Source organism: Camelus dromedarius, chromosome 7, assembly GCF_036321535.1.
Source record: "Camelus dromedarius isolate mCamDro1 chromosome 7, mCamDro1.pat, whole genome shotgun sequence".
Taxonomy (NCBI): domain Eukaryota; kingdom Metazoa; phylum Chordata; class Mammalia; order Artiodactyla; family Camelidae; genus Camelus; species Camelus dromedarius.
The window spans coordinates 12,574,758-12,602,281 of record NC_087442.1 but is presented as its reverse complement, the minus strand read 5'-3'; the positions used below and the strand labels follow the sequence as shown (position 1 = coordinate 12,602,281).

The 27,524-nt window shown below is 36.3% G+C and overlaps 1 protein-coding gene across 2 annotated transcripts in view; it reads right to left on the bottom strand.

The window, feature by feature from the left end:
- KDM7A (lysine demethylase 7A) overlaps positions 1–27,524 on the bottom strand; it is a 77,414-nt gene that overhangs the window by 41,328 nt on the left and 8,562 nt on the right. For both annotated transcript variants that reach the window (XM_064487303.1, XM_064487302.1), the window contains exon 2: positions 3,064–3,149. In XM_064487303.1, coding sequence (XP_064343373.1) covers positions 3,064–3,149 — 86 coding nt within the window. The remainder of the gene's footprint in view (positions 1–3,063; positions 3,150–27,524) is intronic.

Genomic DNA, 27,524 nt, shown 5'->3' with positions numbered 1-27,524 from the left:
AACAGCTGCATGAAAGGGCTAGTAAGATAATTTTTCTCACATCAAGGTGTTACAGATATCAAAGGAGATAACACAAGTCTAGTACCTCTTAGCACAGTGCCTGGGGCAACCAATAAGCTGTCAGTCACTTTTCTTTCCTTTTAAATGTGCTGACTTGCAGGATGTTAACAGAAAAATTGTCCTGTTGGGCCAACATGCTTAACACGTAAAATCAGCTACTGCAAGAGCTGACCGAATTTCTTAAAGGAAGGAGGTCAGTGAAAGAATATGTCAATAGCGGTCAGAGGGAAAGGAGAGGAAACTGAGTTTGGACTGCTTGTGCCTGAGGGCCACTGAGAACACGTGTTTAAGTATTGGGCAAGTTCTGATACTGGCCCTCTATTAGAGTTCTTAATTCCCAATAAAAGGCTAAAGTCTAAATTCACCATATTAATGGACATTATACTATCTCAATGTTATCTGTAGTAAAGGATTCCTGGGGAACTCAACAAAATGGGAAACCCTTGGTGGCAAGCAAGAGAGGCTTAAGAGCAGAGAGAAAGGGATCAAAAGGGATTACCCAATTAAGGGTGAGGGGTGGGGCAGCTGAGCCTTAAATAAACTGACTATACTTCAATAAAAATATATTAAAAGAAAAAAAAAGATGAAACGGATTACTGGATCCTGGGCATTTTCCTTATGGGTACTTAGAAAGTTGGACTTTTGCCCAGAAGACAGCCATGCCTGATTTGCTGTTATTTAAGGATGAGAAGCACATGAAGGGGCAGGTAATAGTCAAGCTTCTCTCTGAAGCATTGTTATTCAAAGTGCAGGTCAAGATCCATTATGGATTGTGATATCAATTTAGTGAGCACAACAAGCTTTTAAAAAAATTAAATCATATAGGAAAAAAGGAAATAGAGTGCATTACATGTAGTAGTGTTTTAAACACTACATTATTCTGCCTCATAGCAACCCATTTAACATTTCACAGAAATTATAGTCCAATTACTTCATTTTGGGGTTATTTACTTAAATTCTAAATTAAAACTTACATTTTAGTTCCATTTCCCTTCTTGACATAAAACCCAGTATTATTTATTTCCTCCAAGAATTACACTTGGTCAGTAATTACTTCAAGTTATATTTTATATACTTCAGTACCACACAAAATAAGAACTTTTAAGACATTTATGACAGTAAATAGTCTACTACACATGTAACAATTCTACCAATTTGCTAACCTCAAACTTTATACTGCAGAACTAACAAAAAGGATAATCTCTATTTTATAAGGAAATATTTTAATGTATTCATATAGCTTAAATTGTTAAATCTCTCACAAAGAAATGAGGTAAATTATTAATATTTCTAGTAAAACAGATAAGCAGTCAGTTGCTGCTGTCTCTTTTGAAAAATTACTTGCCCATAACCTCAGAACAAAATTTCCATTTTAAAAAACTACTAAGAAAAAAGCTGCATTCAAAATAAAGAGGTTGAATAGGTTACCCTCATCTGACCCAAGTGTGTATCAAGGTATATTCGTCAGAAAAAGGTTCCTTTCAACCTACTGTAAAGTACAAGGAACTATATTCAATTTCTTGTAATAAGCTACAATGAAAAAGAATCTGAAAAAATATATATGTATATGTATAACTGAATCACTTTGCTGTACACCTGAAACTAACACTATAAATCAACTATACTTCAATAAAAAATAAAATTAAAAAAAAGAAAAAGGTTCCTTTCAGTTCTAAAGTGACTAAGTCTACAGTTTTTCTCTAGTTTTATGAACACAAAAACAATAGCATACAGTCTAAATTTTTAAGAAAAGAAATACTTATAATCCAAAGCCCTTAAAATTTTTTCTATACTCTCATATTTATGCAACAACAATTAATATTCCAATCTATTCTTCTGAAACCTTTGTAAAAGGCTAACAATAAAAATCATTCATATGTGTTGCTGGTGCAGAGGACGCAAGAGCTCCCCTGCTTGTGCCCTTGCCCCTCAAGAAGAGTGCGGACAGAGACTCGGTCTGGCCTCTGTCTTCTTGGGAAGAAGACTGTAGGGAGGTTGTTTCAATCACAGAGGATTGCTGGGCAGGACTCTGGACCATACTCAACATTATGACCAAATTCGGAGAACTGAAGTAGCACTTTAGCATATCAATGCCCTAATTTTCTACTAAAAATATAATGCATGTGGGTGCCGTAGCCTTAACCTATACAATGTCCTAAATGTTACTGAAAGATTTTTTTCTTCTTCTTCCAATTTTATCAATAAAATTAACATACAGCACTGTATACGTTTAAGTCGTAGAGCATAAATCTGCCTTATTTATTACATCATGATGATTACCACAATAAGTTTAGAGAATATCCATCTTCTCATGTAGATACAAAATAAAATAGAAAAAAAAAATTTTCCTGTGATTAGAACTCTTAGGATCCACTTTCTTAACAACTTTCATATATAACATACAGCAGTGTTAATTATATTTATCATGTTGTACATCCTTAGTACCTATTTATCTTATAACTGGAAGTCTGTACCTTTTGACTTCATCAAATTTCCTCTCACTCCACCCCCTGCCTCTGGTAACCACATATCTCTTCTCTTTTTCTATGAATTTGTCTATTTGTCTTTGAAGCATAATTGACCAACAACACTATGTTAGTCCCTAGTACACAACACAGTAATGCGATACTTCTCTACATTTACTAACGATCACCATGATAAGTCTAGTTATCATTCTTTTTTTTAATGTATAAAGAGATAAAAACAGATGAAATCAGTTTTCAAAATCAGAAAAATTTTACTTTATTGCACTTAAATTGAAAGCTTTGAAAATACATATTTGAGTTTGCAGGCTTTGCACTGGCAATTAAGAATGATAGTATTTTTTTTTCACTTAAAGTTATTTAATAATTCAAACAATACTTGTCTTCTCAACATCTTCTGAAAAACTCTTCCTTATAGTTCTTGGTAGGTGTAATACAACTAGTCAGAATATCATTAAAGTATTGTCATATACATACTAAGTTTGAAACATCAATTTTTATTTATGCTTCTAGTACTTACTCAAGGAGGAGCCATGTAGAACTGCACAGTTGGGACAGTGATACAGGTCAATGTCAACAGCATGATGTTCTTCTACCCCAACACAGCTAAAATAAAAAAAAAATTAAGCCAATATGTATATAAGGTGAAAATCTTTAATTAACTAACTGCTGAGAAATGTACAACCACCTCACCAACACATTTTGTAGAGTATAGAAGCATATGCAAGAACAAATTTTACTCTCTTCCCTACATACTTGCTGAATAACTGCAGGGGAGAATACACCCAAATACATGGAAAGTAATTCACTATTAGCAGCAGTAGAGACATTGGAAGTAACATAATTATAAACCGTAGGACCCTCAACCATTAAGTAAATGCCACCTGTTATGGGCTCAATGTTTGTGTCCCTCCAAAATTCATATGCTGAAACTGTAACCTCCAGTGTGAATGTATTTGGATAGGGCCTCTATGGAAATAATTAAGGTTAAATGAGGTTACAAGGGAGGGGGCCTTAATCCAATAGGATTAGTGTCCCTTTAAGAGAAGACACCAGAGAGCTAACTCACAGACACTCTCTCTCTATCTCCTGTCTCTTCTCTCCTCCACTCTTTCTTCCCTCCCTGAGCAGAATAAAACACCACCTAACTGTAAAATATGGCTGCCATCAGCTAGAGGTGATTAGTAAGTTTGGATAATGTCACAGACATGGTGAGAGCACTGAGTCCTAACAGTTCTGCTTTAGGTCTCATATCCCTAATTAACCACTTAAATTAGTTCGAGGCACTGTATCTGAAATAGTACTCCATTTCATGGAGTATGCAGCAATGGAACTTAAATAAAAATAAAGCTTAAGGGAACCAACTAAGGACTGAAAAAACTATATAGTGACATCTTGAAAGTACAAGACAACTACAAGAACAGAAACATAGAGCATAGCTCCCAAATTCCAGGCAGATTCCCCTGCCACTAGTGTGATTTTTTTAAAAAAGGGAGAAAACAGAGGAAAAGAGACAGAATGACCAAAATAAGATGGGAGTATAAATTCAAATATATCAGTAATTGCAATGCAATGCAAATACACTAAATGTTCAAGTTAAGAGGCAGAGTATATGGCTGGACTGAAACAATACAATTTGCTGGTTATAGGAGACACATAAAACAAGGACACAGAAAGACTGAAAGTAACAGATGAGCAAACAAACACCACAACAATAGTAATCAAAAGAAAGGACAGCTATATTGAGCAACATAGAATCTAAAGCAAAAAATGTAACGAGAAAAACATGTTCACCTTATAATAATAAAAATTTAAATTCACTAGGACATAAGAGTAGTGAGATTTTGACAATTCAGTATCTGATAGAATAAGCAGGCAAAACAAAGAACTGTGAAATACACGAGATTCGAATTGCAGGATTAAAAAACATGGCCTAATGAATACTTAAATCCAACACCCAGCATCCACAGAACACAAATTTCCTTTCAAGCACACACGAACCATTCACAGCAAGCGACCATACACTGGGCCACAGCCAAATCTGAAGATCTGAAATTAGAAATTCTCTGGCCACAGTTCAATTAAGATAGAAACCAATAACAAAAAGTTAAACAGAAAATCTTCACGTGTTTAGAAATTAAGAAATAAACTTCTAAATAACCCTAGTCAAAAGATAAATCATAATAAAACTCTAAAAATTATTTTGAGCTGGACACTAATGAAAATACTACATAACTCAACCTGCCAGATGTAGAACTTATAAACAGAAATGTATAGCTTGAAATGTATGTACTGGGAAAAAAAAGAGGTTAAAATTAATAAGCCAATAAGCTCTACCTCAAGAAGTTACAAAAAGAATCTATCCCAAGAAGTTACAAAAAGAATAGCAAAATAAACCTTAAAAATACGGGCAGAAGGCAAACTAAAAGAGCAGAATTGATGACACAGAAAATGAAGATACAACAGAGAACTGAAGCCAAAAATTGATTCTTTGAAAAGACTTACAAAATTGGCACACCTCTAGGAAGCTTTAGTAAAATGAGATAAAACTTAAATAACCAATATTAGGAATGAAAAGAGGGAGAAAATTTTAAGTTCTATAGACATTAAATATAAAAGAGGGTATTATGAACAATTTTATGCTAAACAATTTGAAATCATAGATAAAACAGGCAAACCTGAATCAAAGACAATAGGATATTTGAATAATCCTGTAACTGTTACTTACAATTTTAAAAATTGTCCCCCTACAAAAAAATCCCAGGCCCAAATGACCTCACAGGAAACTTCTATAAAATATTCAAGAAAGAAATAATTCCAACATTATATAAAATTTGCACCAGAGAGTAGGAAAAAAAAGAAAACATTTACTTCCTAACTCACTTTATGATAGCATAAACTTGCTATTCAAACTTGGAAAGGATGATACAAGGAAAGAAAATTACAAGACATTCATTTATGAGCAAAGATGCAAACACCAAGTTTGGTCTATCTCAGGAATCCAAGGTGGTTTTAACAGTAAAAAATTTAATTTGTGAAATTTGCCACATTAATAGATTAAAAGAAAAAAATGATCATTTAAAAAGAAGCAGGACAAGTATCTGATAAAATTCAAAATTTGCTTATGATTAAAAAAGCAAACAAAACCCCCTAGAAAATTAAAAGTACACGGATACCTTCAAAATCTGATAACGAGTACTTCTAAAAACTTCTATGCAAATAACATGAAAGCGGTCTCTTTGAGATAAGAGCAAGACAAGAATGCCTGATGTTACCATTTCTAGAAAATGTTATCCTGGAAAGTCAAGCTGGTGCAGTAAAATAAGAAAAAGAATTAAAAGGTATACGGATTGGGAAAGAAAAAACAAAGATGTCATTGCAAATATTACGGTTATCAGGCAAAAAATGCAAAACAATCTATAGGTAAATTACAAGAATCAATCAAAAGAAAAATTGCTAGATACAATATCAGCGCATAAAAAGTAATCATATTTCCATATACCAACATAAACCTAAAAAGTGAAATAAAACACCATGCACAACTGCAGAAAAAAAAAATGTCAAGTATGCTGAAATTTAACAAAAACTACTCAAGACCACATTAAGGAAAAATATAACATTATTAAGAGACTTTAAAGACCTTATTATATAAATGGAGATATAAATCATTCATCGATTTGAAGTTCAATATGTAAAGATACTAATTTTCCTCAAAGTGATTTATAGATTAAATTTAACCAATATCTGTGGAACCTGACAAACTGATTCTAAAAACTGATATGAAAATGTAAAGGGCCAAGAATATGCAAGGCATTCCTGGGGAAGGAAGCAAATGCTCTACCAGGTATCAAGACATATTTTAGGTACATCCATATGTCTCAGAGAAACTCATGCACATGAGCACAAGGACACTACAGGAAAGACTAGAATCGTTATTTCTAATAGCCTATCACAGTAAAATGCATAAACTGCAGTATCGCTCACAATGGAATTCTATACAATAAAAATGAAAGAACTATAGACTCATGCGATAACTGAATGAATTCTATGCATGTCAACATTATGTTAAAAAAAAAAGACAAGAATATACACAGTGTGTTCAATTCATTCATAAAGTTCAAAACCAGGCAAAGCTGAAGTACAGTGTTTAGGGATTAAACTATAAAGAAAAGCAGGGAAGAGATGGCTCATAACAGTAGGAACGTGGTTTCCTCTAGGGAGTTGTGATCTGGAGAGGACTGAGGGGAGGCATCCTGGGTTGTTATTACAAGGGTGTATGTTTTATAATCACTCGTGAAATTATACGTTTATGTTTTAGACACTTTCCCATGTTATTTCACAATTAAAATACTTTAAAGGATAAAATTCTATCTACCATTATATAAAAAGATTAAGCAAACAAAAACCTTGTAATGTATTCATCTAGCAACTACAACAAAATACCGAAAGCAATGAATCTTAGAGATTGTGGATACCCCCAAAAAACCTACTCGCATCTGAGGACTCCAGTACAACTGCTTCCATAAGGTCTTTGAGTCTGAATAGAGTTTGATGCAATAAAAGACCAAAAAAAGTCAAAACCAGTTGTCAAAAATAACATATTACCATTTGAATATTCAATCATGTATGTAACTGAATCAAGTATTTGCAATTTACTTTTAGTAGAACTGAAATTTCTTTGGTTTTATTTCTCCAACTTAGATATACTTCATTTATTTCCACAGAAAGCAAAGGTGAATATGCTAATTGTTTAAAAAGTATATTTTATCTGAAAAACTATCAATTTCCAATCCAACAAAATAAACCTTATGCAAAACTTTCTACATATTTATGTACAACATACTGGGTCCACAGTTTTCTATAAGATATCCAGCAGGGCTTCTGTAACCTAAAGAAAGTTAAGAATCAATGGATAGAGAAGTCAGACTTCCCAATTTCAAAACTTTCTTACAAAGTGACAATAATCAAGACACTGTGGTACTGACATACAGACCAGTGGAACAGAATTGAGAGTCCAGAAATAAACCCTACCATTTAGGAACAACTGATTTTCCACAAGAAGGCCATGACCATCCAATGGGGAAAGAATAGTCTTTTCACCAAATGGTACTGAGACAAATACATGCAAAAGAATGCAGTTGGATATCCACCACACACAATATAGAAAAATTAACTCAAATGGGTCATATACCTAGTACATACACCATAGTAAGAACATATACCATATACCATAGTAAGAACTAAAATGATAAAACTCCTCGAATAAAGTATAGGAATAAATCTTCATAGCCTTGAATCAGAAAGTGATCTCTTAGATCCAGCACCAAAAGCACGAGGGACCCCCAAAAAATAGATAAACTGGACATCACACTATAGTCTGAAGGCTCAGCTTAGGTTGGTGTGAGATAATCAGTGAGTCTGGGAAGTAGCAGAGTAGTGTGAGGAAGGAAAGTACAAAACAGCTGATCTGAAAAATGAAAGACCAGAAAACAGTAACATAGCTAGGCAGTGCTGAGACTCCACTTGAGGTCTATGACAACGAATTCCGAGTGAAACCATCTCGGCACAGTTGTGTGACTGTTTCTTCAGCAATGCTCGTCCATGTGGTGCAGGCCCAGAGGAAGAAGCTGGGTCTATCCAGAGTTGGGGTTTTGTAAGCAAAGACTAGAAAGGGAGTGAGGATATTTTCAAGGGAGATAATATAATAATGAATCGTGAAATCTAAGCTGGACAAAAGGGATGTGAAGACAGAAGAAGGTAGTGAGAGACAGTGAGATGGTCTGAGGGGTCTGTGTGCTCTGAGCACTGACTCAGTGGAGGGCCTTGAACAAGTGACCTGTAACAGGAGAGATTATGCTCTAAGAGTGGAATGTTCAGGATCTGAGGTTTCTGAAGTAGGACCGTCCATTATAGTGACAAGGAAAAGAGTGTACTAACAGCAGGCGGCTGAAATGAAGCAAGGAAAACAGTAGTGGCACCTATGTGAGAAGACGAGTGCGAGGTACCTCCACACTCAATGAAACAGAATTCAAAACCAGACTTCCCGGATGCTGAAAGTGAGGCTCATTCATCGTCAGTAACAGGTGCTGCACTGCGACCAGAAAAGAAACTCAGACCCCAGAAGCCGACTTGACACTTCCAGAAACTTAGTTTGTCTTGTTGTACCTTGACTGTGGCCATATTCTTTCTTCTTAAAAAAGTGATGCTTACACCAAAAGAAGTAAGTGAGAAAAAGCTGTTAGATATGTCCTGGAAAACCTAAACCAGCATGTATCATAAACGTGTCTATTTATATCTACAATACTTATGTAAGGGTGATTCCCATAAAGCTTAGGGAAGAAAAGAGATGGTAGGGACATTCCAAGTAATTAAGGACACTTTGGGCAAAACTTGACTAATGATCCTCAAAGATCCACGGTTCCTCTCTCCAGCGTCTACTCTTCACTGCCACACTCACCCTATATATTCTCTTTTACTAAAATGTCAGTGATATCTTCAGGCTGTGACCAATTCTAGCCAACTGGCAAAACATTTATAGCTTTTATTTATTTAAAAAATTTCAGAACTTAATAATAAATATGGTAAATTAGTAAAAACAGTAACTCTGATAAATCAGTGGATCTGAACAATAATCTTTTATATTAATCACATAAAATGTAATTTAAAAATCAAATTAAACATAAAAATTAAATGTCCCTAAACCTAGAAGGTTACTTCAGTTTCTCTCTCAGAGGGAGGGATAATTTCCTCCACCCCTCACCTCCATTAAAAGAATTCTAACACACTATAGCGTTAACAGATACATTAAGAGCAAATGCAGTAGGACACATAAAACGCAGAACTCTGAAAGCAAATTTTCTAAGAATCACTTTCAACCCTCCTTTAGGCTCTCACTCTATTTCTCTTATAACACTTGCCTTCATATACAAATCGCTCCGTGTTTTCCTAATGGCAAAGTATTCAACGTTTATTAGACCACTGTGTGTGGGGGGGTTGTTTTCTTATAGGGGTGACAATCTGCCCTTTGCTGAATAGCTTCCATCTATAGAACAGCCTCATTGCCATTTGGTGAGTGGGACAGTGACAACTTTAGCACTTTCTATTGTCTTAATCTTCTGAAATTGTTGCTTAGCTGGCATTTTTTTTTTGACACTTGACGAGAACAGAATTGAATTAATGACTAACCAGAATTCCCTGGAATCTGCCAAACATTCTCTTTTTTCCTCTTGGATAATGCTCCCATTTATATTCTCTACTCTCGGTGTTAGAGGAGTGGGTGGCCACATTCTTTAAGATCTTCCTGCCAGTGGACTTCATTAGATATTCCTCTTGCTTCAAATGCTCTCTCCATTCCTCACCAAGCAATCTTATTACATTATCTAGTCTTCAAGGCCCAACTCAAATTCCTCCTCCTTGGTGAAACTTCACCAGCTCACCTCACAGAAAGTCCTTCAACATTTTACTGACACACATTTTCCCTCATTTCTGTCTAATACTGGGCTTTTTTATACACCCTATTTCCTGAGTTGAGCTCAAGACTTCTCTCAGTACCAAATATAGTGCCCTCTCAACAGGATGATCCCAGTAAATTTCCCTTATTAACTGTGCTGAAAGCTTATTTGAAAACTGATACGTTATGGTAAAATTACAAGCAGCTTTTTTTTTTAAAAAAAAGTCTGTTGTGCTTGAATTTTTTAAGAATTTGGTATAAGAACTAAAGACAAGAGAGTTGGTAAAAAGGGAAAGATCTTTGAATGTATGAATTAGTAGATTTTTTACCTTTCCTTAGATGGTAGAAAAATGTAGTAATGAAATTCTAAATTTTGCTTCAGTGCAAGTTTTCACCTGTGTTGCAAAAGTTCACCTTCTTATCCAAAGGTGATTTTTACGGCTTCTTTGTAGAGGACTGAGTTACCCATTGTGCAACCCTCAACGCCCCACACAAATATCAGCAAGGGGGAGGGGCAGTGCCCTTTGAGGTGAATTAACACCTGGAATATAGAGGATAATTTATAACCAGCTCTTCATATGTCCTTTCATATCATAACCCTGAGGTCAGCTGAGGCCTTGGGACAGCTATAAGCCAGCAAGGCCTATCCAGTCTAGTTCCATGCCACCAGAAAAAACAGATGTCTACTGGCTTCAGTGGTATGCATAGATTTTGGAATTAGAAAAGCCTGGTTTGATTTCTAGCTCCACTAGTTTTGACTTTGAGCAAATTTCTTAATCCCTCTGAGCAGGAATTCCCCTAGGATTAAATAGGACACTGTATGTAAGCATGCAAAGCACATGGCTTAGCATACAGTAAGCAACAGGACAGTGAACATACTCAGCACTAAATAGTAGCCATTAATACTACTATGTTTCTCTTAGGTACCAGTCACAGCTCATACGGCTCTGGGCTTATTACCTGTAAGGTCTGAGTCTAAGCAGGAAACTTGGCTTTACGATTAGGCTTACTATTTTTTTCTTCAGTGATATCTCCTCAGACCACACATTAGACACTCACATGGCCATTCTTTAAGAGAAGAAGAGGATAATTCGTTTTCAATTTTTAATTACTTTTTGATGGTTGAGTTCTCTGGAGTCAGTCTGCCTATGTCAGTGGGCTACTCCACTTAGTAGCTGTGTGACTTTGCATAACTTTCATTGTCTGTATTTTTTTGTCTCATCTGTAAAAATGGAGATAAAGACAGTATTTCCCTCAAAAGAGTTAAGAAAATTACTTGTTAATAAACATACAATGCTTAAAATGAAACTGTAGAACAATGGTTTTGCTGGTCCAAAAATCTTACTCTCCTAACCAGTACTGGCTTAACAGGTTGACATTCTTACTAAAAGTACTAGAATGTCAATAGGCATTTTCACTGTTAAATTACGTTGTATGCAGTTTTAACCCTAAGATACTTTATTATCAGATATTAGCTAAAGTAAAAATTTATAATTTGCACATGTGAAATATTATCAGTGGAACTCAAACTAGTAATTTATAATTAGATCTGTGGTTCAGAATAACCCAACTTCTGTTATTTTCTTGCTGACATACAACACTACTTTCATAAAATTAAGTGCTTTTCTTTACAAGTTGAGTATGGCATATTTCAAGATTGTATTTTTGACACATTAAAGCTATTTACTGGCATATTATGTGCTTAACTATATTTAACAAGAATTTTGAATGAAGGGTATACTGTGGACTAAATTCCTTCAGTTCATAATAATCTCAGAAAATTAGACAATTTTCCTACTTCTAAGAGCTGGCTTATGTTTCCAACTGTCCTAGGGCTTCCTGAGTTATTTCTAACCAGCTGCCTAAGAACATCTATGTTAATAAGGATGAGGGAAGTAGACAATATAAAAAGGAACTGAACGAAGAACATAAAAGGAAAAATAAGAGGGACTGAAGAACCAACAGGTGAGCTCACTGATACAAAATGCATGCCTTAAAAAGCTGAAAATTGTTAACTAGCTTCTAATAAAATCTGTTCCAAGATTAACTGTGAAATATACACATCAAATATAATTTACATGCTGATACATTACTTCTAGAGCACAGAAAACATGCTTGTTCTGCTTGTCACTGTCTATGTGACACCTGCATACAGAGTAAGCAATGTAAACGGTAAACGGATTAAAACTCTTTACACATAAGCATAAATAAACTGTTATCTCAGAAAGGCAGTAATTTCTATTAGAATGCCTTGAAGAAATAAAAGGCGTTTTAAACTTCTGAAATATTCAAAAAGCTAAATATATTTGCTTTCACCATCCTGTGGTCATTTCACTAGCCATTCAGTCTCTCAAGCTAATACTTTCTTACTTCTCTTTAGCAATTTACTTTCTGCCTGTCCGGCGTTGTATGGGGTATGCCTACAGAAACAAAGGAAAGCTATATTGCAAATAGTGCCCAATGGATCTGCCATTTCAGGGAGACAGACTATACTTCTACTTACAACCAGTGAAAAAGCAAATACATTCTCAAGTAATATTCATTTGTGGATGGCATTTAATAAGAACTCTGTAAATCATCTTGGGGGAAAAAAACTTGCCATGATGATAAAGGATAAACAGTAAGAATTACATAAAGGTTTGCTTGGCAATGTCCTTAAATTAATAAAGGAAGTAATTAAAAACTATGCCATGACTATGTACACCACTGCCTTCATATATTTCGACTGATGAATTCTACCTAATAACTATAGCAAAAAGAGAAGCATGCAAAAATTTGTCCTAAAGCAACTTGAATCAAGAAGTACATGAAATATTTGCCGAGTCCAGTTCCTTGCTGAGAAACACAAGACAAGGAATTAACATTCCAAGAAAAGCTTTTCTAAACCCATTTAACAGTCTATCTGTGGCTCCAAACCTGGCCGTGCATTAGAATCTCCTGTAGTGCTTTTACAAGCTGTGCAAGGCAGCCTTTCATAACAATGAGGCAGCTCTTCAAGAAGGGATATCAAAAGATATTCAAGAGATGCTGTAAAGCAACAAAAGCCAGGTGCAGAACAGCATGCCCCACCCCCCCACACATATGTGTTTGTAAATACAGAGTATATGTCCAGAACAATACACAAAAAACTTGTAAGAGTGATTGCCTCTGGAAAGGAAAACTGAATGGATGCAGAATGGAGGAGAGAGAATTTCTTTCACCATATAACTTTCTACATCTTTTTCCCATGCATTGTTTATTTTTTAAAAGAAAAAAATACATGTTCTTGAGCTTCATGTTAGATCTACAGGGAAAAGTTAATGGGTGGGGCTCAATAATCTTCATTTTTAACAGGTTCCCCAGGTAACTCTTTTGCAGACAGCCCAGCAGACAAGCAGCATTTGGGCAAGCGCCATACCTCATTCACCGCTGCCTCCTATGGAAACCCTGCTACTCCAATTAGACTTTAAAGACATGAGTAAAATTTAATAATTCAGAATTTCCTCTCCCCCACAGATCTACCTGATGCTGACTACAAAGCAGATGCTCACAAAACATCTACGGACTGACACAAAGCAGAAGTTCCAAGCACCCTGGGGAGGCATTAGTTTGGGCTTCCATCCTGGAACCAGTTTAAATACGAATTTTGCAAATATAAAGGGGCAGAAAATGGATGCGAGGGGGGAAAAATAAATAACTGATGAATTTTTCTTTCATGATCTTATTTTTGAAATGTCCATATTTTTTGTCAATGAAAAATATAATAATCTTATTGTAAAGAAAGAATCTCTGCTCATTATAGATTTATATATAATGCCCATTTATTTTGTTCTCCTTTCTTATAGCTTCTAAGTGCCCCTATCTTAACTTGATTTTCCAAGTAGGGTATCTATTAAAAGAATACATAGATTAAATAGATTATAAATAGAAACAGATTTTTTAAAGATGAACCAAAAGCCATCATGTATTTTCATTTCAACCCAGCTGACAGTTTTATTTCTCATTGTGAGCATGGGAAGGAAAGCTGTATTTTCCAGGTCTAATGACACCTACAGAAGATTTAATATATGCAGAGCTAAGAGATCACACCCTGGGATAAAAAATAACAGCAAGTCATAAATTTCTACATTGAGGACACTTAGTGATGAGTCAGCTATAAAGGACAGGAGTCAACTCAAGCAGATCTAGTTCCCTAATAACCCTTCTCCTCCTGTGAACACTCTTCAGTGCCCAAATCTAAGGAAGACACCACATTCCAAGCAAAGTCAAGAGAAAGAATTCATTTTAGAGACCTTTCTGTTGGGACAGAAACTAAGGTTTCTAAAGGGGACTACTTAACATTCTTAGCAGGCTTCCTCACTCTCCATGAAGGATGAGTTAGAGTAGAGGTTTAGATCATGAAACTCTTGACATAATAACAAATCTCTCTACATGAAAATTTCAAAGAACTTCAATAGAAATACAAACCAGAAGAACCCACAAAAGCAAAATGGGTAGTGCTGAGTTGTCCAGAAAGGGTCAACAGCAAACACTGTACCACCCCATTTCAAAACATACAGTAAGGGCAATATGTAAAGTGTGTAATATGTAGGACTTTTTACCTATTTATATGTTAGAGTCATTCAAAAGATAATTTATCATTAAAAGTTCTTCAAAGTTTATTTTGTAATTCTTCTCTTTCCACTAGAGGTCAGATGATAGACTGTTGGCAAATACAAGAAAAATACAGGCAGTTCACACTTTCCGGGGTTAGTGTGGGACCATAAAAATAATCATCCAAGTTGAAATCATGCAAAACTATCTTGGAATCAAGGGGAAAAGTTACAATTGTTCCCTAACCTTCAGAAGTGTTTGTTAAAACATTAAAAAATCTCTTACTATTAATTATAATGTACGGAGAAACAAAAAATTAGTAAAACATTTATTTAGTGTGCTGTAATTTAAAACATTATGCTGTTAAATTTGCCTTCACTAAACCCTTCTGAGTGCTAACAAGAGTCTCTCAAATGGCAGCAGTGTCAACATTCCTACCATCAGTTATTAATTCTATTATTTCATTTATGCTCAATTTAAATTTCACTTCCGGAAACTCACTATTTGTTTCTTTGCTGGACTTTTATCTTTATTACCACTTCCCTCTTTCGATTACCAGCTTCATAATATGTCATGACTATGACTGGGAAACAGGGAAGCAGCACAACACCCTCTCCTGTCTGTGTGAACTGAAGAACTGATGTGCACCTGTCATTCACACACTGACTCGTGACCTGCATATTGAAGAGCTAGCAGCAAAATCTGTACTTTATTTGCATATTTAATATATTATGGTGACTAAAATTTGAATCATGTTATTGGGGGACTAGTATTATTTAACTAAACCATGGTGATACTGTGATAGAGTCAGAAATACATATATTTGGTCTTCATCCCTGATTCCTGGTTCAAGAGCACCCTTCTAAGTTCCCGAGTAGTACAGGCAAAAAGAATGTCTTTTGTTATTCATAACAAGTTCCTTTCAACCACACCTGAGTTTATGCTAATGAGGTGACTCTGGGTGGGCCCCTGGATAAGCTTCAGGATGGGGTCAGGTTGCCAGAGGAACCAACCATGTGATTAGAGGATTACAACTTTCAGCTCCATCCCCCCAAGCTCCAAGGAGGGGAGAAAAGCTGGGAATCGAGTTAATCACCAATGGTCAATGATTTATCAATCATGACTGCATAGTGGGGCCTCCGTAAAACCCTAACCAAAGGGGTTTGGAAGGCTTTGGGGTTGGTGAATGCATTCACATGCCAGAGGGTGGCACATCCCAAACTCCAAAGGGATAGAAGCATGTGGGACCCTTCAGGACCTTGCCCTATGTATCTCTTCATTTGTAACCTTTATAACACCCTTTATAATAAAATGGTAATAGCAAGTAAAGTGCTTCCTTGGGTTCTGTGAGCCGTTAGAGCAAATGATCAAACCTAAAGAGGGGGTCATGGATACCCCCGATTTGTAGCCCAGTCGGACAGAAATTTATGTAACCCAGGCCACTATCTGCAATTGGTGTAACCCAGGAATCCACTATTTGCAAACAGTGGGGGAGATTTGTTGGAATGAGCCCTTGCTAGGATCAAATCACTTCAGTTACCAGCAAGACTTCCTGGAGAATTCAAGTCGATGTGCACTTTGCATTTCCCAGATGGGGATCTAGATGGGGCTACTATTTTCTACCTTAGGAATGTGTTTTAGAAGTTAATTATCAGACTCACCAGCTGTGAAGAATTTACGATAAATTTAATGTTTTTATAATTACAAGTGTTACAATTTTACGATTTAATCTACAATTTTTTTAATTTACAATTTTACAATTGGTACAAAGCACCAGTATATTAAGCATTTTGTGAAACCACTCTCTTAACAACAGAAGATACCAAATTAGTGATAGCATTACTAAGCATTTACAGCACACATTACTGGAAAGCAAATGAGCACACACATAAAACTGAGTAGGTGATAATACATTAAAACTTTTTAAAACTACCTTTTTAACCTTAAGAGAAATTTATCAAGATGTTTGTCTCAGATTTCCCTTATCACAATATAATTTCTTTTATCATAAATAAACTTTCTAGGCTGAAGCCTAAAGACTGAGTACCCTTTCCCTAAAGAGCTGACAATTTTGTCAAAATACAAAATCTCCAGAAGAAGCAAGATACATCAGCAAGATACATCATATCTCTACGCCAGCCATCTCATTTTCTTCTGGGCAAAATTACCTACGAGCCAGGACTACCCTTACCTGCAGAGCTTCTGTCCTAGGGTGAGAATTCAAACGTATTATCTAGCATTATGAGCTGACTTCAAAAATTATAACTTGCCTGTCAAACCCACTTAAACGATATTTGCCAAATCCCTTCTGCATAGCTCGACTCCACTCTTGCCTAGGCCCATCCTTCTGTCACCAATGTATCATAATGACAGAGTGGGCAATTTAAGAAGCCCTCTTATCTGATTACCCATCAAAATCTTGTTTTCCTCTAGTTAAGAAAACACAGAAAATTAGAAGCAGCAGTGGGGGCTGGTCAAAGTAAATAAGAGCCAGCAGGAGAAAGATACAGAAAGGAAGGAGATGAAACCCTATCAATAAATGCCCACTGGTCTGAGGCAATTTAGTGCACAAACGGTCCAACACATGCCAACAGCTCACACAGCATGGAGAATAATTAAGGTCCATGATGTTTCGTCATTAAAATTAAGTAGTGCAGTATTCTATCAAGAAGAACATAGCATATTGTTAAAAATCCTTCTAAAAATAGTTGACATATAAAGAATTTCTTATCTCATGATTAACTTTTCTGAGGATATTCAGCCACATTTCACGTGTAGAAATTCACATTTCAGTTATAGGAAAATCTCATTCATATAGACTATATCATTCCCCAAAAACAGCAATGTGGTTGCTAGATTTTTACATGTTAATTAATCTGTAAAATGTTGACACTTCATTGCAATTATTCCCAGGCTAAAGGTTACTTACTACTATGGGTTGTTTCTAGCATTTTGAAAAGAAAAGATTCAAAAGGAATAAAGGGGTGGGGCGAGTGTAGCTCAGTGGTAGAGTACATGACTAGTACCCACGAGGTCCTGTGTTCGATTCCCCAGGACCCCTATTAAAAATAATAATAATAATAAAACTCTAGAAAAAAAAAGAGAAAGGAATAAAGGAGGGGAGAAATAAAATAGCTTCAAAGTAAAATTATATCACACATAAATTCCAAGTCAAGGCATCTTTTCAAGGAAGCAGGACCAGAAAACTATTCAAAGAAATAAGTTAGCAGCTTTCATATTCAACTTTGATAGTCATGGTCCCAATGAACCTGCACACAAATATGAGTAAATGAAAACACATTTATCATACAGGCATTAATACATGAACACGACCATCATGTAAAATCCCTCTGCTATTTAATAAATGAAATCCAAATTCTACTTCCAAATCCAATTATCTCTCATGACCATTCACTTAGGACCAGTCTTCCTATTAACAGCTTTCTACTGGTTTAGGCTGGAGTGTCCCAGAGACAGATCCTGACCATGAGTTGAGGGGTGTTTGTATGGCAAAAGACCCCTGGAAGCACTGGTAGGAGAGAGGAAAGGGGGGAAAGGGAAGGGGAGAAGGCATACAGGGTAACTTAATGAACATTTACCCCTTTGGGGATATCTGGAAGATGACAGAGGAGCCTCAGTGCGGTCCCACCCAATGGAAGAGGACGTAGGTGTTTATCCACAGTCTCCCAATCAGTAATGGTCGAGGGCTACCCAGAGGTATTCACTCCCCAGTATTTCCTGCCAGTTTCAAGTGTAAGCTGCTGAGGGCCTGTAGCTGGAAAAAGCCCTAAGGCCGAGTCTCAAGTGCGTTCATTGTGAAGAACTGCAGAGACAGAGGCAGAAATGGAAACACAGAAAACCAGGGGAGATGGTGGGGCTTCTCAGAGCCTGCTGCGTATGTAAAATTCAAGTCCAGCCAAACTAATATGCATACATACTCAACTAGTTCATTCTTTGTAAACATATGCTCATCTTAACACTCAGTGTGTTCTTCCTACTATTCCTCCATCCTCTCTGTGATGAATAATGAATACACATAAAATACATAAATAAATAAAGTTATTACAGGTAAATAGGTATAGGTTAAGTAAATACTAATAATATTCCTAACTAATAAGTAATATTTAATACTTTAATTCCTAAACAAAGATTAAAGACAAAATTGTCCAACCTGATGAGGAAGTCCGCAATTGATTTATGTATGTGAGAAATGATCACTGGAACTCAGCAACTCTTTGGTGGGAGAAATAATCATTCCTAGCAACTTACTATGTATCAGTTCAGGAGATAGACATAAAACTGATGGGTTTTAAAAATAAATTTTGCCCCACCTCTGAGAGCAGCCTCAGTTCTGGGCTCAGCTATCACGAATTTCTTGTGAGGCTGGACCACTGTGTAGAAGAATGAAACGTGGAGCAGATAGAGGGCAACAGTCTCTTAGACAAAAAAGATTAAAATATTCTAGCTGTTTTAAGAGAAGTTTCACTGTGAAAGTAGCACTTCAGGAACTTTTTTTTTCAGGAACTATTTTTAATGAAGAAAGAAATCATGGTGATGACCAGGGAATTTCCAGAGAAATTTTTTTTTCTGCTCAAGAGGAAAGTGTGACGCTAAATTATATTTATGTTTTTGTGGTGGGGAGGGGATCTTGGGGGGATTAGTGGGAGAGTAAACTTTGAGAACGGAGGGTGACCGAGAATGAGGGAGGAAAACAAGAGAGGCTAGGATTAGACAGAAGAGATTAGGTAACAAAGAGACAGCTAGAAGCCAACGTAAAACATGGGAGTTAAAAGCGGGGGAAAGGAATATTAGCAGGTGGAAGGTGCAGGCCATAAACTCGTTTTTTAGTTTAGTATGCCACAATACTGTACATGGGTAAAATACGTACTTGACATTACCTGCTTTCCTTCAACAAGAGATGAACATCACACTGTAAAATGAACCCAAAATGCCTTCCAAGGCTCAACCATTCACTCATTCAAAGCACTGTCAGGACACTGGAAGCACAGCGATGATAAAATCAACAAATCAAGTGTCTATACTTTTTTAAAAATTAACTTAAAGGTCTTTTATTTTATTTTTTTACTGAAGTATAGTCAGTTTACAATGTGTCAATTTCTGGTCCACAGCATAATGTTTCAGTCATACGTACACATACATTCCTTTTCATTATAGATTACTATAAGACGCTGAATATAGTTCCCTGTGCTTTATAAAAGAAACTCGTTGTTTAAGTGTCTACACTCTTGAAGCTTACATTTTATTTGAGGGAAACAGACAGAAAGGAGGCTAGTGCAGCCCAAAGGAGCAGTGGCAGGGGACGATGCCAGACAGTGTGGGGACCATCTGCAGGGTCTTAGAGGCCATAGGAAGGCTTCTGCTCCAAGTGAGATTTTTTACAGGGTTTCAAGCAGAAGGGTCACATGATGTGATCTGCATCTTAAAAGCACCACTCTGGTTTCTGTCCCAGCAGAAGGAGGAGGTCTAGTTGGGAAGTTAATAACCTCAGTTTATACAGGAGAGGGATGGTGAAAGTGATGAGAAGTGGTGAAATTCTGAAGATAAGCCAACAGGATTTGCTGAAGAATTTAATGCAGATTATGAGAGAAGCAGCAAGGAAGGATGACTCCAATGATTCTGGCCTGAAGGAGTAGCCATTGACCGAGATGGAGAGAGTACGGAGGAGTGGCTGCCCGGGGAAGGGACGAGATGGAGAGAGTACGGAGGAGTGGCTGCCCGGGGAAGGGACGGGATGCCTGCTCTTCCTCCAAGTGGAGACATTAAGTTGGCAATTACATACTTATGACTAGAACTCAAAGGAGATAAAAATTTAGGGGCCATCCACATACAGATGAAGGCTGAAGTAGTGAGACCAGATAAATGCTAGAAAACGAGAACTACTGAGGAACAAACCCCGGGGTACTCCAGTGATAAAAGACCAGGGAGATAAGAGGGAACTGCAAGAAGGACAGAGGAGGGGGAAGGAAGAATGAAGCAGGAGGAATATCAGCAACAGGCATTTCCTAGAAACCAGGTAAAGTGAAACGGGTAACTCTGATAAGAACTATTCCAATGGAGTGTAGAGACAAAAGCCCCCCTGGACTGGGTTTAGACAAAACGGAACCTCAATTTGATAGAAGGGAAGAAAAACAACAACTGAAGGCAGCAAATATGGACAATTCTTCTGATGAATTTTGCTAGAAAGGGAGAAAAAAAAAAGGGGTTGCAGCTGAAGGAGGAATGCCAGGTCAAGGAAGCTGTTTTGTTTTGTTTTGTTTTGTTTTGTTTTTTTAAATGAAGGTTATACACTATCTTCACACTAATGAGAAAAAATGGTATTGTAGGGGAAGGGTTAAGTGTTGAAGTCATGTCCTTGGAGAGGGAAAAGGGGATGGGATCTGATACATCTAATACATTTAAAGATAATTTCCAGTGACTTAGCAGTTTCCTTTTCTTTCTGAAATTACATTTCCAGAAATTTCCTACTTCTGAAAATAGATCTCTCCATACTAAAGCAAACTTTGGCTCACAAACAAATGGTTGAATACAAGAGTGTAACACTGACATTTCAAAAACAATGACCAGAATAAATAATGTCTAAGGGGAAAAATGTCATTTATTTGAAGAATATATGCTATTTTGACAAAATAGGTAAGCTACACTTCATCATTCAAGGATCCCTTCTTCCTGTGGGGGTGTAGAAACCTTCTAGTTACTTTTTATTGATCTAGCTCAAGGTCTACCGAAGCAGAGAGTTATGCATACCTGGAGGAATAGACTTGCTAGGAAGATGGCACATCTGGAAGCTGATCTACAAGTCACCCAACCTTGCCATCAATATTGAGGAATGTGCTGAGGTTGAGAGTAGTTACTCACACCTGGTGGCCAGGCAAGGTCACCATTAAAAGAGGGAGGAACCCAGAGGACCCCAACACCATCAACACTGTGAGAATGGCTGAACCTGATGGGATCCAGTTCCCAGATGGCATCATCACTGGCAACGGGGCATCTATATGAGCACTGAAGGCCAGGGGAGCTTGTCCTGCCAATGGGACAAATTCTTTGGGGCCTCCTGTTTTATAGAGCCATTCTCGTTTGGTTAAGTTCTTCAATCCTTTCCCTCCTTTAAAGAAACCTGTATCCTTTCCCTGTATCTGTTTTTATCCTGTCATTAATTGCCATCACCCTTCTAACAGTCTTACACGTATATGTTTCAGATGATAAAGAGTATTTATCTCAAAAAATATATCTTTCTTCACAAATATTAAAATATGTAGTGAGTATCACAAACATATGATTTAACAGATACCACTGTTTGGGACAAAATTAAATTTAAAATACCAAAATCCATTTAAAGTTGTTTTAAAGAAAAATATTAAATAAATACTACAAGTGTTAACACAGATACGGCAGAAACCATGATGGTGGTCCGTGAAACCTCGAAATGTGAGTGGTAATGAAACTAGAAATCACAGACGTGGTGAAGAGGGAAGAGAAGTCACGCATATCTTAACATCTCTTGATCTTAAAGTCCTAAGAAGTCTGCACCACCATCTTCCTCTGTCCTGTCCAAAGAAATGAAAGAACCTCTCAAGAGTGTCAGAACTGGTCAATGAATCATGCAGCAGCCCTGGGGCCAGAACAAGGCTAAAAACAACCCTGCAATTGGCAGGGGGCAGGTGGACAGATTCCTGGGTAACACTCCTGTAGGGAGGGGCAGCCCCAACGAGGTGGTCTTAAGGGAAAGAGGTGTGTGAAAGCCCTTGGATCTTTCAGAGGATAATCATTTCCAACAAGGGGTTCAAGGAAAGAGAAAAAAAGATCACATCAGTGTATGTGATCTCCCTTCCCATAAAGAGAGGGGCAAGAATAGGAAAATAAGGGAGGCTGAGTCCAGCGCTGACTAGTTGGCATTTAGATGGTTGGAAGAGCAGGCTTGAGGAAAGAAGTCTCTGAATTAAACAGAAGGGCCTCTGCTCTCCCAGTAACCATGGCATCTAAGGAAATGTTGATGCTCTAATATATGGAAAATAAAGACAAGCCAGCAAAAAAAGGAAAGTGACTTCAAGAACCAGGCACACAGAAAGACAGCCTTAAAATAGGAAGAATGTAAGAGAGGACTATGAGTCACACCTGTGACAAATTAAGTAAAAAGACTATAATTCCTCTAATCTGCAGTTTATATCCCAAGGTTCCTTCATAGAGTAGTGAAGTAAAAAAAAAAAAAAAAAAAAAAGACTGACCACATGTCTGCAGTGTAGCGTGTGTGACAAGTGAGGCACTGCAGTAGGTCACAGAGAAGAGGAAACCCCCAGGAACCCACAAACCCGGGGCCTGGGAGAGAACGCCCCCACACTTGGGGTCACCACGGAAACTTTCTTTAGTCATTGATGGGAAGTGGCCAGAAAGCCTCTGCTTCGAGGGTGCCTTTTGCCCCATACTTTGTCACTTACTGGATCAGTCAGGATGCTATCCAGACTGCTTCACTGTTCTGACTCGTGTTCATGTGTTTTTTTTTTTTTTTAATAGTCTGTGGGGTTCCTGGGCAGTGTGAATTTCTCCAGGACTTCCAGACAGATGTCCAGGACCATTTTATCTTCTTTTATATATATTAATATTAAAGTATCGATAGAACACTATATAAATCAAAAGGACTACAGTGGACCACATTCCAATATCTTTGTCAAATAGAACCACTCATCTGACAATAGCTTTTGTGCATAAGAAATACCAAATTATCTACAATGCTATAATTCCCTCCGCTTTTGCAGTTTCATAATTTACTACACATGATGTCAGACTGTTATGATTACTAACTGATAAATAGGAGTCAATATTATGTTTGAAATTCTGTGTTTTGTGCTCAAGGAAAACACTTTCAAATTACAAAGGATGTTTAGCACTTCTCCAGAAAGCATTCTGAAAGAGTTTTATCCCCACCTCCCCATAATAAAATACTAATTGGATATGTCATTGTATTTTCTCTAACATTGATCTCCTGATGTATTAGAATTATCAGATGAATGGAACTTACAGCCCTGGTAAAGAAGTATCTTAAATTCGCATAGTTAGTATGTTTAAGCTCATCAAATTTGTATTTCAGTATTAGTGTTCTGCACACTTCCTTTCTTTGATCAACAATCCCTTTAGAATATAAATGTTAAATAGGACTACGGCTAAAAAACAATTTCAAAATGTATTAACGCTAGAAACTTACCTGAAAAATACCTAAATGCTCATCAAGAAAAAAGATAAACACACAAATATATGTACAGTGCAGCGCTATTAAGTACTGAGAGAGAAAGAGAGAGAAACCAGCTGAAGAATTCAACTACAGAGAACCAGGTAAATTATGGTAAATCCACAGAGTGGAATTCTACACAGACATTAAAATGAATGAGATATCTGTATATGCTGATGTGAAAAGCTCTCCTCAACCTCCAGAATATTTTAATAAATGAAAAAGAGCAAGGTACAAAACCACGTACACTGTATGACCCCTTCCATCTGGATGGAAATTCAAAACTGTTAATGGTGTTTACCACTGGGGAAAGGGAAAAGTAGGAAGGAGATGAGAGCCTTTCACTTTTCATTTTTTTAATCTTTCTATATTGCTTGAATTTCTCACCAGATTTGGGGGTTTTATTTTTGTTTTTCAGTTACAAATTATGTGGTCAAAGGAGACATGGATCTTTTTAAAAGTCATCATTTTACTTTTTATTGCTTAAAGCTAACAAATATTATACATTAAAATTTACCTTTAACTAATAACCAACAGAGGATGTTAATGAGCCAATTAACTTCAAAACTAGTGACTAAGAGAAAGAATCAAGCATTTAACTCTGCCTCTCCTATACAAACTGTACCATACATAACCAAAGGAGTAGATGAAGGGAACTTTTCTCCTTATAGAAGTATTCCAGCTAATAAATGAAGAAGAAATTTTATAACTAAAATGCCATTTTGCAACTGCTAATGAATGGATACTGGCATTGAAAATGTCAGGAAACATGAAAAAAAGAAAAACCACTAGACATTTTATGCCTCCCTGTAGAAGACTATACCACCCACTTATAAAATATTCCTGGGGAAGGGGGAGGGTATAGCTCAGTGGTAAATTATGTGCTTAGCACACATAAGGTCCTAGGTTCAATCCTCAGTACCTCCATTAAAAATAGATAGACAGATAAACCGAATTACCTCTCTTTCCACTCACCCCCAAGTTTTTTTAATTAAAAAAAAATTCCTGGGAGGAAAATCCTGAATCTGACCAATCTTGTCTAGCTCTAACAACTAATATACAGGAAAGAGAAGAACATATTGAAAGATACTGGAGGGATGTAATAAGCAAAATCCAGGAAGTGGAAAACTTTATAGGATAAACCACCACTTTCTGCAACAAATAAATTGCAAAGTTAAAAAGAGAGACATAAGGAAAACCTGTGGATCTGGGTTTTCCAACAGCAGCACTACTGAAATTTAGGATTGGATAATTCTTTCTTGTAGGGGCTACTTGGTGCAGGATGTTGAGCAGCATCCCTGCCCTCTACCTTCTACATGCCAGGAGCAACACCACCCGCAGCTTCCTGCCAAAATAAAAAATGTCTCTAGACACTGCCAAGAGTTTCCTGGGGGACAAAACCTCATCCAGTTAAGAACCACTGCTACAGATTAAGACATACGTCAACTAATCACCATGTGTGGACCGTACTTGGACCTTGATTCAAACTACAGTACCAAAATTTACTGTATTTACCATTTACTATAGTACCAAAATAATAAACAATGTTAGGACATTTATGAGATAATTGAAAATTTGAAGACTGACTATTGATATTAAAGAATTTTTAATTATTTTCAGTTATTTAAGAGGTGTTGTAGTTTTCCTTAAAAGAGGCCTTATCTTAATAGACATACATGCTAAAATATTCATAGATATAATGACACATCACAAATTTGCTTCAGAGTAATACCAAGTGCAAGGGAAATGGGGGCAGGGTTAAATGAAGCAAAATTGGTCATGAAATGACTGATAATCACTGGAAGTGGAGTGATGGTTTTCTGGGAGCCTATTATACTATTCTGTTTACTTCTGTGTATGTTTGAAATTTTCTCAAAAAAAAAAAAAGACAAAAAATAAAATTAAAGTCAAGACCATCATGGTGGTTAGCAACACTCAGGTGAATGATAAGCAAATGCAGTAAGTGAATCCTAAGAACATTCACTGGTTCCCCATGTAACCAGCTTGCTCGAACACACTCACAGGCTCTCAAACTAATCCATTTTAAAAGGAAAATGATCACTTTAAAGGACAACTTAAAAGAAGTAAACTCCCAAGATACCTTAAACCTCTGGAGTTCACAAAACACAGGTTAGAAAATGCTGCTTTAGAGAAATTCCTGGGTCATTAATGCTTTAGAGATTCCTATTATATTTACTTACTTGCTCAGTGTTTACTTTCCCTCTATGTCACTTGTATTTGTCAACTTTGTTTTTACTAAAAACTACCAAAGGCAGTGGTATTTTTAAATTCAGATACAGAATATTGTTTTAAAATTTAGGTACAAAGCATCACCAGAATGCAACTTTATCTAATAGTGAACCACATAGTGAAGAATATTCTTCCATGAGGCTGCTCTTCAGCAGCTAATGATTAGGTATACTTAAAAGTATGTTAGAGGCCTATTCATCTACAAAACAGAAACAGACTTGCAGGCATAGTAAACAATCTTATGGTTACCAGCAGAAAGTTGGTGGGAAAGGACAAATTTGGAAGTCTGAGATTTGCAAATGTTAGCTACTATATATAAAAATTGATTTAAAAAAAAGTTTCTTCTGTATAGCACAGAGAACTATATTCAGTATCTTGTAATACCTTAATGAAAAAGAACATGAAAATGAATATATGTACGTATATGCATGACTAGGACATTATGCGCTACATTAGAAATTTACATACTGTAGCTGACTGTACTTCAATTTAAAATATATATATATATGAAGGAAAAACAAACAAAAAAGGTTATATGCCTATTAACAGATCTAGGAGAAAGGTGTCTGGTTCTCCACAGATGCTGAAGAAGTCTAATAAAATTCAACATAGATTCATGATAAAAACACTAAAAAAAAAAAAAAAAAAGGAATTGAGGGATACTCTCTTAATATTATAAATTAGGCCAAAAGCTAGTATATTTAATGAGGAAACACTAGAAGCATTTCCACTAAAATCAGGAACAAAGCAAGGACATCCACTAACTCTATCACTATTCAACACTGTACTAGTGGTATAAGCCTGTGCAATTAGATAAAAGAAACCATTAAGAGAAATCATTTAGAGGCATATGAATAGGTAAAGAATTAGTAAAACTATCTCTATGCGCAAATGACATGAACTTCTAGTGAACTGATGACACAATTAACTCAAAATATTATTTCAGTAAGACATAAAGTAACATTCAAAAATCAAATCATATATAGAACCAATAAACAATTAGCAAGCAAATAGTATAGAAAATCTCATTTATAATAGTAACAAAGAAAATTATTTAGGAATAAACTTAACAAATAATATGCAAAATCAATATAAAGAAAAATTTTAATCATCTGAAACACAAAAGTAGGCTTAAATAGACACCCTTGTTGGAGAGAATGACTAAATATTATAAAAATATCAGTTCTAAGTTAATTTATAAATTTGATGTAACATCAACAAGCTTTTTAATGAAATTAGCCAAGCTGATGGTAAAGTTCATATGGTAAATTTAACCTACAAGAACAGCCAGAAAAACACTTAAAACAAGTAACTGCAAGGTTAAGACTAGCCTTACCAGATGTAAAAACGTACTATAAAAACCTCCGTTATTAACACAGTATGGTGCTGGTGGATGAAAGGACAAGCAGATGAGTGGAAGAGAAGAGAAAGCGCAGGAACAGACCCAAGTACATGAATAATTTCAGCA